General features: G+C 33.1%; 1 protein-coding gene across 4 annotated transcripts in view; it reads right to left on the bottom strand.

Moving 5' to 3' along the window:
* COL11A1 (collagen type XI alpha 1 chain) overlaps window positions 1-15,470 on the bottom strand; it is a 209,939-nt gene that overhangs the window by 84,189 nt on the left and 110,280 nt on the right. For all 4 annotated transcript variants that reach the window (XM_029949164.1, XM_029949166.1, XM_029949163.1 and 1 more), the window contains 6 exons: window positions 14,101-14,154; window positions 9,192-9,245; window positions 9,014-9,058; window positions 8,801-8,854; window positions 8,254-8,298; window positions 4,211-4,264 (listed from right to left, as the gene is read on the bottom strand). In XM_029949164.1, the coding sequence (XP_029805024.1) occupies window positions 4,211-4,264; window positions 8,254-8,298; window positions 8,801-8,854; window positions 9,014-9,058; window positions 9,192-9,245; window positions 14,101-14,154 (306 nt within the window). The remainder of the gene's footprint in view (window positions 1-4,210; window positions 4,265-8,253; window positions 8,299-8,800; window positions 8,855-9,013; window positions 9,059-9,191; window positions 9,246-14,100; window positions 14,155-15,470) is intronic.

Below are 15,470 nucleotides of genomic sequence, written 5' to 3'. Positions count from 1 at the left end.
TAGATCAAAATGACCTCACCTAGGGGTGACTGAAACATGATTTTTAATGGCTTTCCTACACATCCTGAGGGAGCAGTATTAACAGACTACATAAAGAATTCCTATCATCATTTTTCTTTAAGTATATATTCTGAATATTAAGTGATTAATTCTAAATGATCATAATGGCTCCACATTACTATCCAATGAAATAAAGCAGATTAACTACTCATGGCATTAATTTAAAAATCATAATTTTATTGGTCAAAAAGCACTATCCCTTTGATGTTGTTGAAGGGCAGTGGCAATGAATTTTTCTAAATGAGGGTATGCAGATACTGCAAGGTAATCTGTGAAAAAAAGCCTATAAATAAATATTAAGGATTTTTTTTTTTACTTCCCATTGGCAAGGGGTTTTGAGTGTTCCTCTTCTATAAATAGAATGCATCTATGATAGTTATAAGTCTTAAACACCTCAAGTTAATTTTTTTCTTAAATGGGGTAACTTTATGCTGACATTGGCATGAGGTTAACAGAGTCTAAACATGAACATTTAAGCACTCAATAAATAATGTTTGTGTATGTATAGCTCTGTGAATTTACATATAAAACATATGCACATTTTCTGATTACAATGAAGATGAACCAATTAATATGCAGGAAAAGGAGCTTGGCTCTGTCCCTTCACCCGAATTTCTTCCTTCCATATCAAAGAGATGAAAGCATTTCTGCCCTAAAAATGTTATAAAACTGCATGCCAGAGAAATAATAGGTACTTTTATTTCATGCTCCAATGTTTCACTTGACAGAGAAACAGTGTATAAAAATCATTTTGTTTAGCAGTGAAAGCAACATTCCTGAACAGTGTCATGTCTCTCCAACTAGACTGCATGCTTCTCAAGTGTAGGCATTTATTACACTTCTAATACTTCTTAGAGACAAAAGCATGCTTGATTAATGGCTCAAAACTTGTTGAAAGATACATGAGAGGATGGACCGAAAAAGTCTGAGGAAAGAGGAGGCGTATGGCTTTCTTTGACAATAAAATTACATTATACAAAGGAAGAAATTCTTAGCAATCTGTGCGCTCTGTGCAAATACAAATGGTATGTAATGTAGAAGTTATACATATCACTGGATTTTATGTTGTTAAGCAATGATCTATGCACCTGGCTTAAAATACTTATGAAAAAAGGCTTATGAATGCAATCATTTCTTGGAACCGTGTTTTCACTTCTCTACATGTGAAATGTTGCATGACAACATTATTTTGGAACACTACTGAGATAATGGGTAAACAGCATTATATGCAGGTAGTATTGATCGTACCCTGTATTTAATACTAGCTCTTTACATTAATCCTTTCATAATACTATGATACAGATAACAATCTTTGCTTCATGTGTTTGCAGTAATAAAACCATTAGTGATAAAATAATATTTTAGTGTCTAACATTATTGCAAAAAGTATGAGATTGCTTAAACGTGTAACATTTATTTTAAGTATATTTCATCAGAGAACAAACTGAGGGTTGCTGGAGGGGTGTTGGATGGGGGGATGGGTGAAACGGGGTACTTGTAGGGATGAGCATTGGGTGTTACATGTAAGTGATGAATCGCTAAGTTCTCCCCCTAAAGCCATCATTACACCACATGTTAACTAACTTGGATTTAAATAAAATTTAAAAAATGGAGGGTGCCTGGGTGGCTCAGTAGGTTGAATGTCCAACTTTAGCTCAGGTCACAACCTTACCGCTCTGGAGTTTGAGCCCCACATCGGGCTCTGTGCTGACAGCTCAGAGCCTGGGGCCTGTTTCAGATTCTGTGTCTCCCTCTCTGTCTCTGACTCCTCCCCACTCATGTTCTGTCTGTCTGTCTCTCAAAAATAAGTAAAAATTTTAAAAATTTTAAAAAATAAAATAAGTTGCTATTTTATGATAAAAAATTCATTTTTAAACATGTAAGCTTAAGTCACATGTGAAAGCTATCAGTGGAAATAGGTTATTCAAACTCAATAAAAAGTTGGAGACCATATTCATTTCGTTATAAATTATTTTCAACATGCTTGAAAGTATCATGTAACCAGATAAAACATTTATTTAAAATTTTAACATATTAATTCATAATTTCCCAAACTGTTCCTTTATACAAGACTATTGTCAGACTATATTTGGTTAACTATAATTATTAGAAAATAGAGAAGTGGGATATACATTTTTTTGAAGTACTGGCATATATAAATAGTCTCACATTTCTTCATACAAGGTGCATATTATGGTTTTGTCAAGAAGACTCAGTTCAAAATGAGTTTAGAATATTCAGTCAAAATATGTGTATCAGTGAACCTCTAAATGAAAATATCCAGGATGTGAGTAAAACTACTAGTAATGATTTCGTTATTTTTATCATTATAATGAAAAAAAAACCATTTGATTCTCAAATTATTAACTGAAAATTTAGCTCTACTTGTTTCCTGATGAGTGTATCATATTCAAACTATGTTGGTTCTATTTTCGGCCAAAATATTTTTTAGCTTTGTTACTTAAAGTATGGCCCGGGAGCATGGGATTGGTATCACCTGGACCCTTGTTAGTAACTTTGAGACTCACTCCACACCTACTGAGTCAAATCTACATTTTATAAAAATGTTTCTTTATTTTTGAGACAGAGTGAGTGAGAGAAAGAGTGCAAGCAGGGGAGGAACAGAGAGAGAAGGAGACACAGAATCCAAAGCAGACTCCAGGCTCTGAGCTGTCAGCACAGAACCCAAAGCGAGACTCAAACCCACAAACTGGGAGATCATGACATGAGCTGAAGTCAGACACTTAACTGACTGAACCACCCGGATTCCCCCAAATCTACATTTTTAACAAGATACCAACATAATTTGTATGCACATGAGAGTTTGGACAGCATTGTCTAGCGTAAGAGAGGCTCGCAAATTTAGCATGCATCAGAACTATCTTGAGAATGTGTTTAACACAGACTGGGCCCCTCTCCTGGAGTTCAGAGTTAGCTGAGTCAGGTAAGGAGAAGACTGCATATCTAACAAACCCCAAGTGGTACTGATGCTCTGGTCCAAAGACCATGCGTTGAGAACAACTTCCTTAGACATGTGGGTGCTATGGCCTGTAAGTTTGTATTGAAATTCATATTGAAACCCTACTTCGTATTTTGAAATTTATCTGTTGAAATCCTGACTCTCAGAGGCAATATTATTAGTAAGTTGGGCCATGGGTAGGTCTTTAAGTCATGAAGGTAGAACCCCGGTGAACGAGATTAATGACTTCAGAAAGAGATACCAAGAGTTCCCTAGCCCCTTCGGCCCTCAGAAGATACAATAAAATAATCTGTTACCTGAAAGAGGGCCCCCACCCAACCACGCTGGCTCCCTGAGCTAGAACTTTCAATGTCTAGAATTGTGCGAAAAAAATTTCCATTGTTTATAAGCTATCTCTAGTCTCTGTAGGTAAACAACAGTGTGTGTGTTTTGTTGTTGTTGTTGTTGTTGTTGTTTGTTTGCTTGTTTTTTGTTTTTAGCAGACAGAATGGACTAAAACAGTGACTGATTCTAATTCTCATAAATAAACTGAAGAGGTTACTAAAAAAGTAAAACAACTGAGCGATGAGCATGTCCTATATTCCCATATATATTTAAGTATGGAAATAAAGGATTTCCATTAACTTTGTGAAGATACTTGAATAAGTAAATTTTATAAAAGGGATATAATTCAGGAAGGGTTATCATTACTTTTTTTAAAAGCCTGGATTATAGAGACAAAAATAATAAATACAAATTACAATGATATGTAAGAAATGTAAGAATGCAAGAGAATGTTTAGGAAGTGACATTTTGAAGGATACGTTGGATGATGGAACACAAAAGAGAAGTTGTGATGTAACAAATATTTAAGATTTAGTAACAATTTTTAATGCCATCAGTGACATGCCCTGCAGTAGAGGAATATTTGAGAGAATAACATCCAAACTGTTCCTGTCTCTGAAATACTTTGCAAGAATATTTATGAAGATCTATTTCAGTTACATCAGAAACCCTCAATAAACTTCTTAAACTGAAAAATGTACATTCTCTGATATCACCATTGCAATTTTATTATTAGAATTTTCATTAATATTTGCATCTAAAAATTATTTAAAATATAAACTGTGATTCTCAAAAGTTTGAAAACACTGTGAAATGAAGAAAGATAAGAAAAACTATGGTACTTACAGGAGGACCTTTAGGTCCAGGGAATCCAACTGGACCCTGAGGTCCTTGAGGGCCCTGAAAATAAAAAGCAGTAGAGATAGTTAAGAATATGCCTTGAAAGATACATCTTTATACTTTACAGTTTATTTCTACAGATGAAACACATAATAGTGTACAGCTTCTTCACCATAATGACAGAAATACAGTAATGCAACAAGAAAGTCTAAGCTAATCTAAAAGTTAAATGCATGACTTTTCACATTATTCAGTACTCAAAACCACACATCAATGGTCTTAAATCAAGAACACTGTAAACAGTTAGAATTCATATTAAAAGTGAACAGAACACAGATGTATCAAGGAGCTCCACACTGAACATTAGCTGGAAACAACCATTGGGGCAGAATACTTCAGTTCCTTAGCCACCCTCAAAAATTTATTTTCAAAGTTGACGCTATAAATGTTCTGATTCCAGTCATACAAAAGTGGAGGAAAAAATAAGTGACTAATTCAGAAAGACCTTTAACCTATTTCTATATTTAAAATGTATTTTTGAAGATGTCGATATCTCATTTTACTCATATATAAACTTCTTTTGTAGATCAGATGAAAAACATTTTACTGTATAATTATCCTCATTAACATTCAACCCAAATATACATTTATAATACTGTTCTTAACTTAATCTTTAATTAACATTATTAAATACTTATATTTATATAAACTTAAAATGGAGAAAATAGACCTTATTATAGTGACAGAAAAAAAATTGGTAAAGATAATCCTTTATGTTCCCAGAACATAATAATGACATTTCCAAAAGATGTATATATATATGCATACATACACAAAATGGAACATAATATAAATAGGATTTCTTAAATAACTCAACTAGAATAGGATTTTTATTTATTTATTTATTTTAATGTTTTTTTGTTTATTTTTGAGAGAGAGAAAGAGAGGGACAGCCATGAGCAGGGGAGGGTCAGAGAGAGAGGGAGACACAGAATCTGAAGCAGGCTCCAGGCTCTGAGCTAGCTGTCAGCACAGCCTGATGCAGGCTCGAACCCACGAACTGCGAGATCACGACCTGAGCTGAAGCCGGACGCTCAATCGACTGAACCAACCAGGCAACCCAGAATTTGTTTATATTTAAATAATAAATCGAGTATACTAAAATTGGTCTTTACTCTTCAGTTTATCAATTTAGCCTTTCCAAGGGAAATTTCATTATCAGTTTTAAGCCAATGCTAGTTCAGAAATCAGCACAAATTATTGCTATTACCAGCATCTTATCTTAAAATCAAAAAGAAACGTCAAAGTTCGATATGCCATTAAATAAATAGATATTACAGTGTAATTACCAAAACACTGGTCAACTTTTGGGATTTACAAATTTTGGTACTCTCATTAAAGTATGAAAATATCATTCTTGAATATATAACATAATAAGAATATTATAAACAAAGTTTTAATTTAAATATAACAGTCTAGGGGTGCCTGGGAGGCTGTCTGTTAAGAGTCCGAATTCAGATCAGGTCATGATCTCATGGTTTGTGGGTTTGAGCCCCACACCGGGCTCTGTGCTGACAGCTGGGAACCTGGAGACTGCTTCGGATTCTGTATTTCCCTCTCTCTCTCTCTGTTCCTCCCCCACTCATGTTCTGTCTCTGTCTGTCTCTCAAAAATAAATAAAGTTAAAAAATTTAATATAAAATTTTAAAAATAGTGTTTTTTAAGGTTACAGAGCAAGCTCTACTTCTCTAATTTCTTAAAATGTCATCTCTTTGGTTTCTAAATTTCTTCTCCTTTTCAACCAAATTTGATTTTGAACTTAAATTTCTTTAAGGAAAACTTTTTAAAAAATCACTTCTCTAGAGAATATAAAGAAGAAAAAGTGGGTCTTTACAAAATTCCACAAAAAAGTGTTGACATATTCTGTCTGTATTAATGAGAATAGTTTCCAGGTGATGTGGAAAATACATACTCAGTGTAGAGACAGTCAGGGTTGCCAGATAAAAACCCAGTGCTAGTGAAATTTGAATTTTAGGTAAATAATGAATAATATTAAAGTGCCCAATATTGCAAAGGACATATTTATACCACAAACTATTCTGTTGTTCATGTAAATATTCATTTAATTGGGTGTCTTAGCTTTTTTGATTGTTTTTATTTTGTTTTATTGTTGTTGTTTTTTGGCTTTCACTAAATCTGGTAATCTGATACCCAACTAAAAAGCTGTCTTAACTAAGTCCTTAATAATAGGCATCCATGATCCGCAGGTCATGAGTATGAGGAATTATATTTAAGTTGCAGAATATCCTGAGTAAATATATAATAATATATATTTAAAATATCCTACAGCATGTATATAATATGTACATATAATACTATATACATAGTTAAACAAATATACTGTTACAGAAGTCCATTGAAATGGGCAAAAATAGGTGAAATACCTGTTTCTAGTTCAATGATACTATAAAACTCTCTCCCTAAATTTCCCAAGTGATACATTTTAAAGAAAATATTTTGATGATATCACTTCTATCATTCTTCAGCTATACCAAAGACATAGCCAGTTTATGATACATAAAATTCCTTGGAGAAAATGAGAATATGTTAGGGAGAAAAGGTTTCATCAAGTACACAGAATACAGGAAGTATGTCTGTATATTTAAAATGTGTGAATGCTATTTAAAAATGGTTTCCAGCTTACTTTAAATATTTTCCATAATAACTTTTTACTTTAAGCCTCAAAATATACTTTTCTCACTCTCAAAGTAGTTTTACGATTATGAATACACATGCTGTTGGGTCACACTGTTATGTTCCAAACTTGTAAATAGATAATATGGTTGATCATGACATCTTGGAATGCTGAGGCAAAATACGAATGAGAAAATATTTATGCTTTGAAACTCTTAGCTTTGCTATGATTTGTGAAGTAGTTCTCCTCCATTTAATGATTTGGCCATTTTAATTAACTGCATCTTCTTATTAAGAAAACTTTGACCATCAATATTTTCAAATATATATGTTATTTATGAACTCAAAATGTACAGGATGGACTTAATTTGGGTATAGCTCATCAACGGTGAGAGATATTTAGTAGAAAGTTTACTTTAATTAAATATGAACCAAAGTTCTGAAACAACTGTAATTAAATGTTTATTCTTATGTCTTTTCTACTGACATTTCTGTCATAAATAGAAACTTTATTCCAAAAAAGAAACTTATTTTCAGTTTTAAGTTGTATATCATGGGGTATTTCAGTTTTTCTTTTTGTGAAACATCTATTATAAATTTCAAATAATAATATATAAAAACATATTACTATGACTGTATAATACTGAACATTGTTATAGAAATTAAGAAGTGAGTATAATTAACAGTAAGACAGTAATACAGTAATACAGACTGAATGTTTAAAATTCTCTCAAGAAGATAACTTTCAAAAACTCTGGCTACAAAAGTGCCGTATTTTGCCAAAAAAAAAAAAAAAAACCAAATAAAGGGCATGCTTACTCATGTATATTTAGCTTTATTTTATATCAATTGAAAATCAATTTACTAAATAGTTTTTCTATTTACTGGAATAGATGTTTTATCTTGATTTGAATGTATATCGATTGTGACTTAATGGCTATGAGGAGCTTGCCTTTTACCAGAATAATGTTGCTTCCAGCTCCATGAACAAAATGAATATCAACAGGGAACCCAAGAGGACTGAAGAAGAAAGCATAGGTGTTATATGGATATTTAAAAAATTATTTGGCTTGTGTTTGAGTAACATCATAGGGCAATTATGCACAATATTTTTTTCTTCTCTATAACAAAATTGGTAGCACATAGGTAAGTAAACTTTTTTTTAAAGAAGTAAATTGAAAAATAAGAACTTTTAGAAAATCTAAATAGATTTTGCAAATTTTTGTATACATGTATTTGCAGACACATGTACTTTTTCCCAGAAATGTAAATACTTGCAAAATATTAATTTTGCAAATATTGTAATTTACAATATTAATTTTACATTATGTTACTGTATCCTGTATCATACATACTCTTTCACCAGGAGGGCCAGGAGGGCCATCACCACCCGAAGTGCCCTATCAAAAATAAAAAAAAATAAAAAAAAAAAGAAAAGAAAAATCAGTTTTGATTCCTTCTCATAGCATTTGTCCTCTGGAAGAGGAACTTGCAACAAATACAAATAGAACAAATAATTCTTTTTTTAATATAATTTATTGTCAAGTTAGCTAACATGCGGTTATACAGTGTGCTCTTGGCTTCGGGGGTAGAGTCCCCCGAACCATCACCTACATGCAACACCCAGTGCTCATCCCAAGTGCCCTCCTCTTTCCCAACCTTTTCCCCTCTTTCCCACCCTCCCATCAACTCAGTTTGTTCTCTGTATTTAAAGTTTCATGTATTTTGCCTCCCTCTCTGTTTGTAACTATTTGTTTCCTTATCCTCCCCAATGACCTTTTGCTAAATTTCTCAAATTCCACACATGAGTGAGAACATATGATATCTGTCTTTCTGACTGACTTACTTCACTTAGCATATACCCTCCAGTTCCATCCATGATAGAACAAGTACTTCTAATACCTTTGGACCAGGTTTCCCAGTGGGACCCCTCGCACCTCTTGAACCTCGAGGACCCTGCATATGAGAGCAAAAGATGAAACTCATCTAGTGTCAGGCGCATCCAAAAGCACAGAATCTTTTTTTTTTTTTTTTTTTACTTTTGAAGAAAATTATCTTGAAAAATTAAATCCAAAATAAAAAATTAAAATCATTATTGTAAATCAAGCCACCCACCGTTGGGCCACGTTGACCCCGAGGGCCTGGTTTGCCAGCTACACCCTGCCAAAGACAGTTCGGACAGTTTCAGTAGGCAGCATATCACAGTAAATCATGAGTCAGGTGCTGAGAAACAGGTACGCATGCAAGAAGACTTATAGTAGAGAGTCCAGGACAATAGACTTCTATACCATACCCGTGCACCTTTCTCTCCATTGGCACCTGGAAACCCAGGAAATCCAGTGGAACCCTATAAAAATAAAAATAATAAACAATGGATATGGTAACTAATGTTTTAAGCCACAAGCTGTAGGCCTTTAGGAACAGAGGGAGTCTCACAGCTGGTAATATTTAAGTCAGAAATACAATTTTAAGAAACCATAAAACCTTTCTTTATGTATTTGAAAATGAACTTACAGTGAGATCTGATATCCTGGAAGCAGTAAAAACATGAATTGATAACACATATTTTAGTTTTCAACTTTAAAATAATCAAATATCATTTCTTATTTAAGGAAATAGCAATTAAAGAACACTTTAAAATAAATAATTTTGACTTACAATTAATTATATATACTTGCCTCAACTTGGAAGAAAAGTCTTATTTTTCACGAGCATGAATAAATATTAAAATGAGAATTTAATAAAATTTTTTCTAAATAAACATTGTGTTTGTATATTTGTCACTTTTTAGTGTAATATTTTTACACCTTTAGGATTGGATCAGATCATAAAGACTAAAGATCTTCTTCCACCTTTCTGCTTGATGTTTGAATATGGTTAGGCCTAGCTGGGAGTTTAGGTCAGACATTCGAGCACTAAAATTTTGTCATGGAATTCCAAAGACATAAGTTCCTAACTTATGTTTATCATACATGCACACAAGTTGGGTACATTACTTATCCTCTTGGAGCATACTTTTTCTGTCAAACGAAGACACTCATGCACATCTTATAAGCACTTTGAATTTGTGGGAGAATAGAATAAAGAAAGGAGATTAGAATAAAGAAAGGCAAGGCATAAAATTGATAATGATAGATAACAATAAGTATTGGTTATTTAAAAGTGTGATAGGCATAGTGAAGGCATCAGACTTTATCTACAGTCACATTTTATGGAAGGAATAGAACCTTCCACTTCATCATGTACATATTCCAGACTGATCTGCTCATGATCCCTTAAACACTCTTTTGAACATTCTTTTGAACCATTGGTTTACCTACCATTGTATCATGAAATAGAACAGATTAAAGTTCAGATCTTTTCTCCTCAACATGCTAACTATGAGACTTTGGGAAGTGTGGGAGTGCTTCCAAATACTCACTTTTCCTATTTAGAACACTTTATGAATTAAATTCAATCATGTATAAAATATCTAGCAAAGAGTAGCAGACATTCAGAATTTATACACTTCCTCATATGTTAAGGAAGTTATAACAAAGACTTTTTGGACTTGCATATATTCCTTGCTTTTCTTTCCATTCATTTGGATTGAATTACCCCTAAAATAATATTTATCTAAGTGTTAAGTATCCCCTCTGTGTCACAATAACTCTGAGTGAGTCCTAATAATGTGGATAGTCAAATCTCAGTGCAGATTTCTCTCTCCATAAAAAGGATCCAGGTGCATTTTTAACAATTGCATTTTAACAATTCCTCCAGATTATAATATATATATAAGGCCAAAACAATAATGTATAGTATGCACTGCTGAGCTTCTTTTTATGATCCATTTCCCAATATATTCTAATTCATATCTATAGAGATTACTCTGTGATTCACCTGAGGACAATTGTTAGGACATATAATGTTCACATAATGGGGAAATAATGTCTGCAAAGTATGTTTTTTGAAGGACTTTCAAAGTCTTTTTCTCTACAAGAAATCAGAAGTTAGATCTGGTAGAGGATTACTATGTTACTACTCTAGGAATTTGACAAGTGATATAATCCAATATGGAAATAATCTACTCTATCAGATTTTATCAGGGAACAAATATTCATTTCTGTCTTGAGTTGAATAGATAACAAATCACATATGTAGAAACTCTATTCAAACAAATTGCTCAATGCATCAATTTTATTGTTAATAAATTTATTTTCTTAAGTTTCTGTTCTAGGCAATTTATGAGAAAAAAACAAAAATGCACAATCCATCAACAAAACAGTTGGTAATATAATTCTTCTTTTCTCCTGTAGGGAGTTATCACCAAAATATATAATTTCCATGAAAGGCATTATAGGTTGTTATTGTATTGCATTGTGTTTTTAATGTTTATGCATTTTTGAAAGAAAGTGCAAGAGAGTGAGTGAGAGAGAGCGCACACAAGTTGGGGAGGGGCAGAGAGAGAGAGGGAGACACAGAATCTGAAGACCGGCTCCAGGCTCTGAGTTGTCAGCACAGAGCCCAATGCGGGGCTCGAACTCATGAACCATAATATCCTGACCTGAGCAGAGGCTTAACCGACCTAGCCACCCAGGTACCTCAGGCATTGGAGGTTTTTAAATGGAAAAAGCAAACGACAGAGGAAAGGCTGAAAAGTCAAAGATTAATGGTAAAATGCCTCACCAATTGTGAAACTTTCAAAATTATTTGAATGCTGTTTTAAATACAAAGAATCCTACATTAAAACAGATTTACTTCTTAAAAAAGTACCAATGGTGGTGCAACTTTCAAATACCCATTGTGATTTATATTGCTGGTAAGATACTAAATATATTGTCTAATTAAGGTCATTAAATTGCTTAAAGAGATTAGCAGCTGAATTTCACTTTTAGTATAATATACATTTAAATCTATTCAAAATTCATTAGCTTCCACACAGGAAAAAAATGTGAAGCTATCTTTGATCTTTGATGAGCCCATTATGTTTTTGGTTTGGAATTAGGAAACAATCATTTTTGATCATAGAAATTGTTTTTGTGAAGAAAAGTAATATAAAAAATAAAAACCAATGTTTCAGACATTTTGGTTAAATTAACTGTAAAGGAAAATGTTTGACTCCTCTAGGAAGAAACATTTCTCTCTAGACATTCTGGTGCATTTTGTTAATAAGAATAACTGAAAAAATATTGAACAGAGTATTGTCTTAGGAAAAACATAAGGAAATAAGAATGTCAAATAAAAGAATATTGTGCTAAGCCTTCAAGTAATATGACAGTTTTCTGTTTTTAAATCAAAACATCACAATTGCAATTCAACTTCCTAATTAGATCAAGAACTCATCAAGCAATCTAAGGATAGCTTCAGTTTGTGGGTTATGTAGTGGATGTGGTTTTTTTTTTTTTTTACTCATAATACTGTGAAAATGCTTGACATTTGAAAGAGAGGTAGCTAAGAGACAGGGCAGTCTATTAGAGACCATATTTAAAAGGTAAAACTTACTAATCAGTATTCTAAATGTAGCTAAAAACCTTTAAATGATGCTTGTTTTATTTTTATGTCATAGATAAAATGAATCTTATTTTAGGAGGGCTCAAAGCATTATCTTTACCTCCTACTACACAAGGGAATGAATATTTTCTAGAAACCCAGTGAAAATTTATAAGACCAAACCACATAGTGAGCCTAATACAGTCTCATCACAGGACAATGAGTGACCACAAGTACATGTGGTTCACACTTTTCAAGAGGGACCTTCTGGTTTCCCAGTGATTATCTGTGAAGCTTATTAATAAGTATGTTGAGGATTATTATATAAAGAGGATTTATCTTTATATACTATTCCTGTTAAGCCTAAATGGGTTAAACAGAGACAGACTGATAGATGGACTGATAGACAGATAGTCTGTCTCATGGGCATATAACTATTTTAATAGTAAAAACCAAAATGTATGTGTTAATTTATTTAACCACTTTAACTAGTCAATGCAGAAAGTGCAACCTTGACAAAGTTTTAAGATTAGCTTGAGGAAAATTAGCACACCAGGTTAAACATCTATTTTTATTTGTTTTTTTAATCTTTTTTTTTTTACATTTATTTATTTTTGAGAGACAGAGCGTGAACAGGGGAGGGGCAGAGAGAGAAAGAGACACAGAATCTGAAGCAGACCACAGGTTCTGAGCTGACAGCACAGAGCCCAACGTGAGGCTGGAACTCACAAACTGTGAGATCATGACCTGAGCCGAAGTTGGATGCTCAACTGACTGAGCCACCCAGGTGCCCCTAAACACCTATTTTTAAAACCATCTATTTTTATGCTTAAAATATGTTTATTTAAAATAGTTAAAAATAAAATTTTAGTTCTGTAGTGGATCAGATGGTGGCCCCCAATCCATATATCCAATATTCAAATATCTGAACAGGTAAATGTTGCTTTTTGGAAAAAGAGGTCTTTGTAGGTGTCGATTAAGTTAAGGATCTTGAAATGAGATCATGTGATCCCCAAATGCAAGGACAAGTGTCTCTGTAAGAGTCAGAAGAGAAAACGTAGTGGGGAAAAAAGGCCATGTGGAGCTGGTGGCAGAGCTATGCAGACACAAACCATGGGCCTCCATGGTTTCCAGAAGCTGGAAGAGACAAGGAGAGACTCTCCACTAGAGCTTCTGGAGGGACTGGGGCCCTGCTGACACCTTGATTTTATTATACTTCTGGTCTCCAGAACCACAAGAGAGTAAATAAATCTTTGTTGTTTTAAGTCACCAAGTTTCTAGAAATTTGTTACAATAGCCCTAGGAAACAAATACTGGGGAAATGAGGGAAAAGAAAGATGATAAAAGATGTATGGTAATTTTCTTTTTAAAGGCAGCAAGTGGAAATTTAAACCCTTAGGGTACTAGAAATGAAATGAAAAGCTATTATCCATCATCTACCATCCGTTTTATAACTTCTAGATATACTAGAATGTCACTTTGGAATAGTTCTTATTCCAATTACAAGAAGCAGCTGATGATGTCTTCCTTTTATGACCCCATCTGCTAAAATACTCCAATCCATAATCACCGAGGCTCCCGGAGCTCCTGCGTACCAGGCACCCACAACCCTGGTGTCTTTCCCTTGTGAAATTATATTTTAAGGGTTCATCATTTCTCTTTTACAAACCATTATGTATGATTAACTTCTACAAAGTGTTGATAAACTATAAACATCAAGCTAATTGTTTTACCTTTGGACCTTGTCTTCCTGGATATCCTGGTAATCCTGGAACACCAAGTTTCCCCTGAAGTTTAAAAAAGTAATAAAGATTCTAAGTTGAATTAAGTCTAAACGATGATTTTAGCCATTTTTCTAAAAGTTAGAACCACATATTTGTAGAGTCAAAGGAAGATTCGCCAGTTTTGACCATACTTTGCTTACATTCTATTTCTTCATTTTAATAGGGAAAAAATGTTTTGGACATATTTCTAACACTAATGTTCACTAACTTAACATCGATCTAAGTGACAGTGCCTTCTTTGGGGGTACAGGACCCTGAGCTGAAAAGAGTTCTAGAACTCTTTCTGAACTCTTAAGCATGACTAAAGAAAACACTTAAGCTTTTCAACAATAAAATTATTTAAAGTTAGTTGATGTAGTTAGAACTGCGTTTAGATTTTATCATTTTAGCTGGACTTAATCCTTCTGATAAAATTATTTCATTTCTCACTATAAATATAAAGTAAGGAATCATGAGTTATTTTACTATTTCTCATTGAAGTAGTTTAAAGAACTGAACAAGAAATTCTGACCTAATTTTTGGGCCAAGGTTCTTTTTTTCAAACATCTGGAAAATCTGGGTTAACAGACACATCAAATGTTCAGAACTATAGCTAAGTAATGATGATTTTTGTTCAGATGGGACCTTAAATGTGCAACAATTGTGTTCCAGTGCAATGAGATTACTTTTCAAAAAGTGCTAAAGTGGAATATTGCAGCCAAGTCCAAAGATGTGTAACAAATACCAAGAAGTTTAAAGTGCTATAGTAACAAAATTGCACCTTGGACAAAGCATTAACTTAAAAATACAGGTGAAGAAAAAATTAAATTAAATTAAGTGAACTGAATAAAATGTTTGTGGAATTTTACTGTGACTATTTTCCTTAAGATTTTATAAAAGCACATGCCATATATATATATAATGCTATTTATCAAAGTCTTAAAACATTAGGAACCACATAGTATCATTGTTTCCCATGTACATTTAAATAAAATAAGAATAGAAACAAAAACAAATTCAAATACATGTTACTACATGTAACAGTAAGAGAGGAACAGCAACTTTATGAACCATAATAAATATTTTACTGGATGAATCAAGGTAAGAAAATATGAATATAGTTTATGACCTTGTTATTACAGACTGAACTAAAGAGCTGTCTGATTCAAGATCAACACTGCATAGGTAAGCAGTCTTCAGATGGGAAATATGCAAACGAGCCCTAAGAAGCATGCTTATAATGATGTCCCTTCGGATGCATTAAGTTATCATATCTGCTTTATGCAACGGATTTCAAAGTTAATGAAATTCTCTAATTATGATCACAAAGTCTTTGTGTC

The sequence above is a fragment of the Suricata suricatta genome, chromosome 8, assembly GCF_006229205.1.
Source record: "Suricata suricatta isolate VVHF042 chromosome 8, meerkat_22Aug2017_6uvM2_HiC, whole genome shotgun sequence".
In the NCBI taxonomy this organism is placed as follows: Eukaryota; Metazoa; Chordata; class Mammalia; order Carnivora; family Herpestidae; genus Suricata; species Suricata suricatta.
This window is presented reverse-complemented; position numbering and strand designations above follow the sequence as displayed.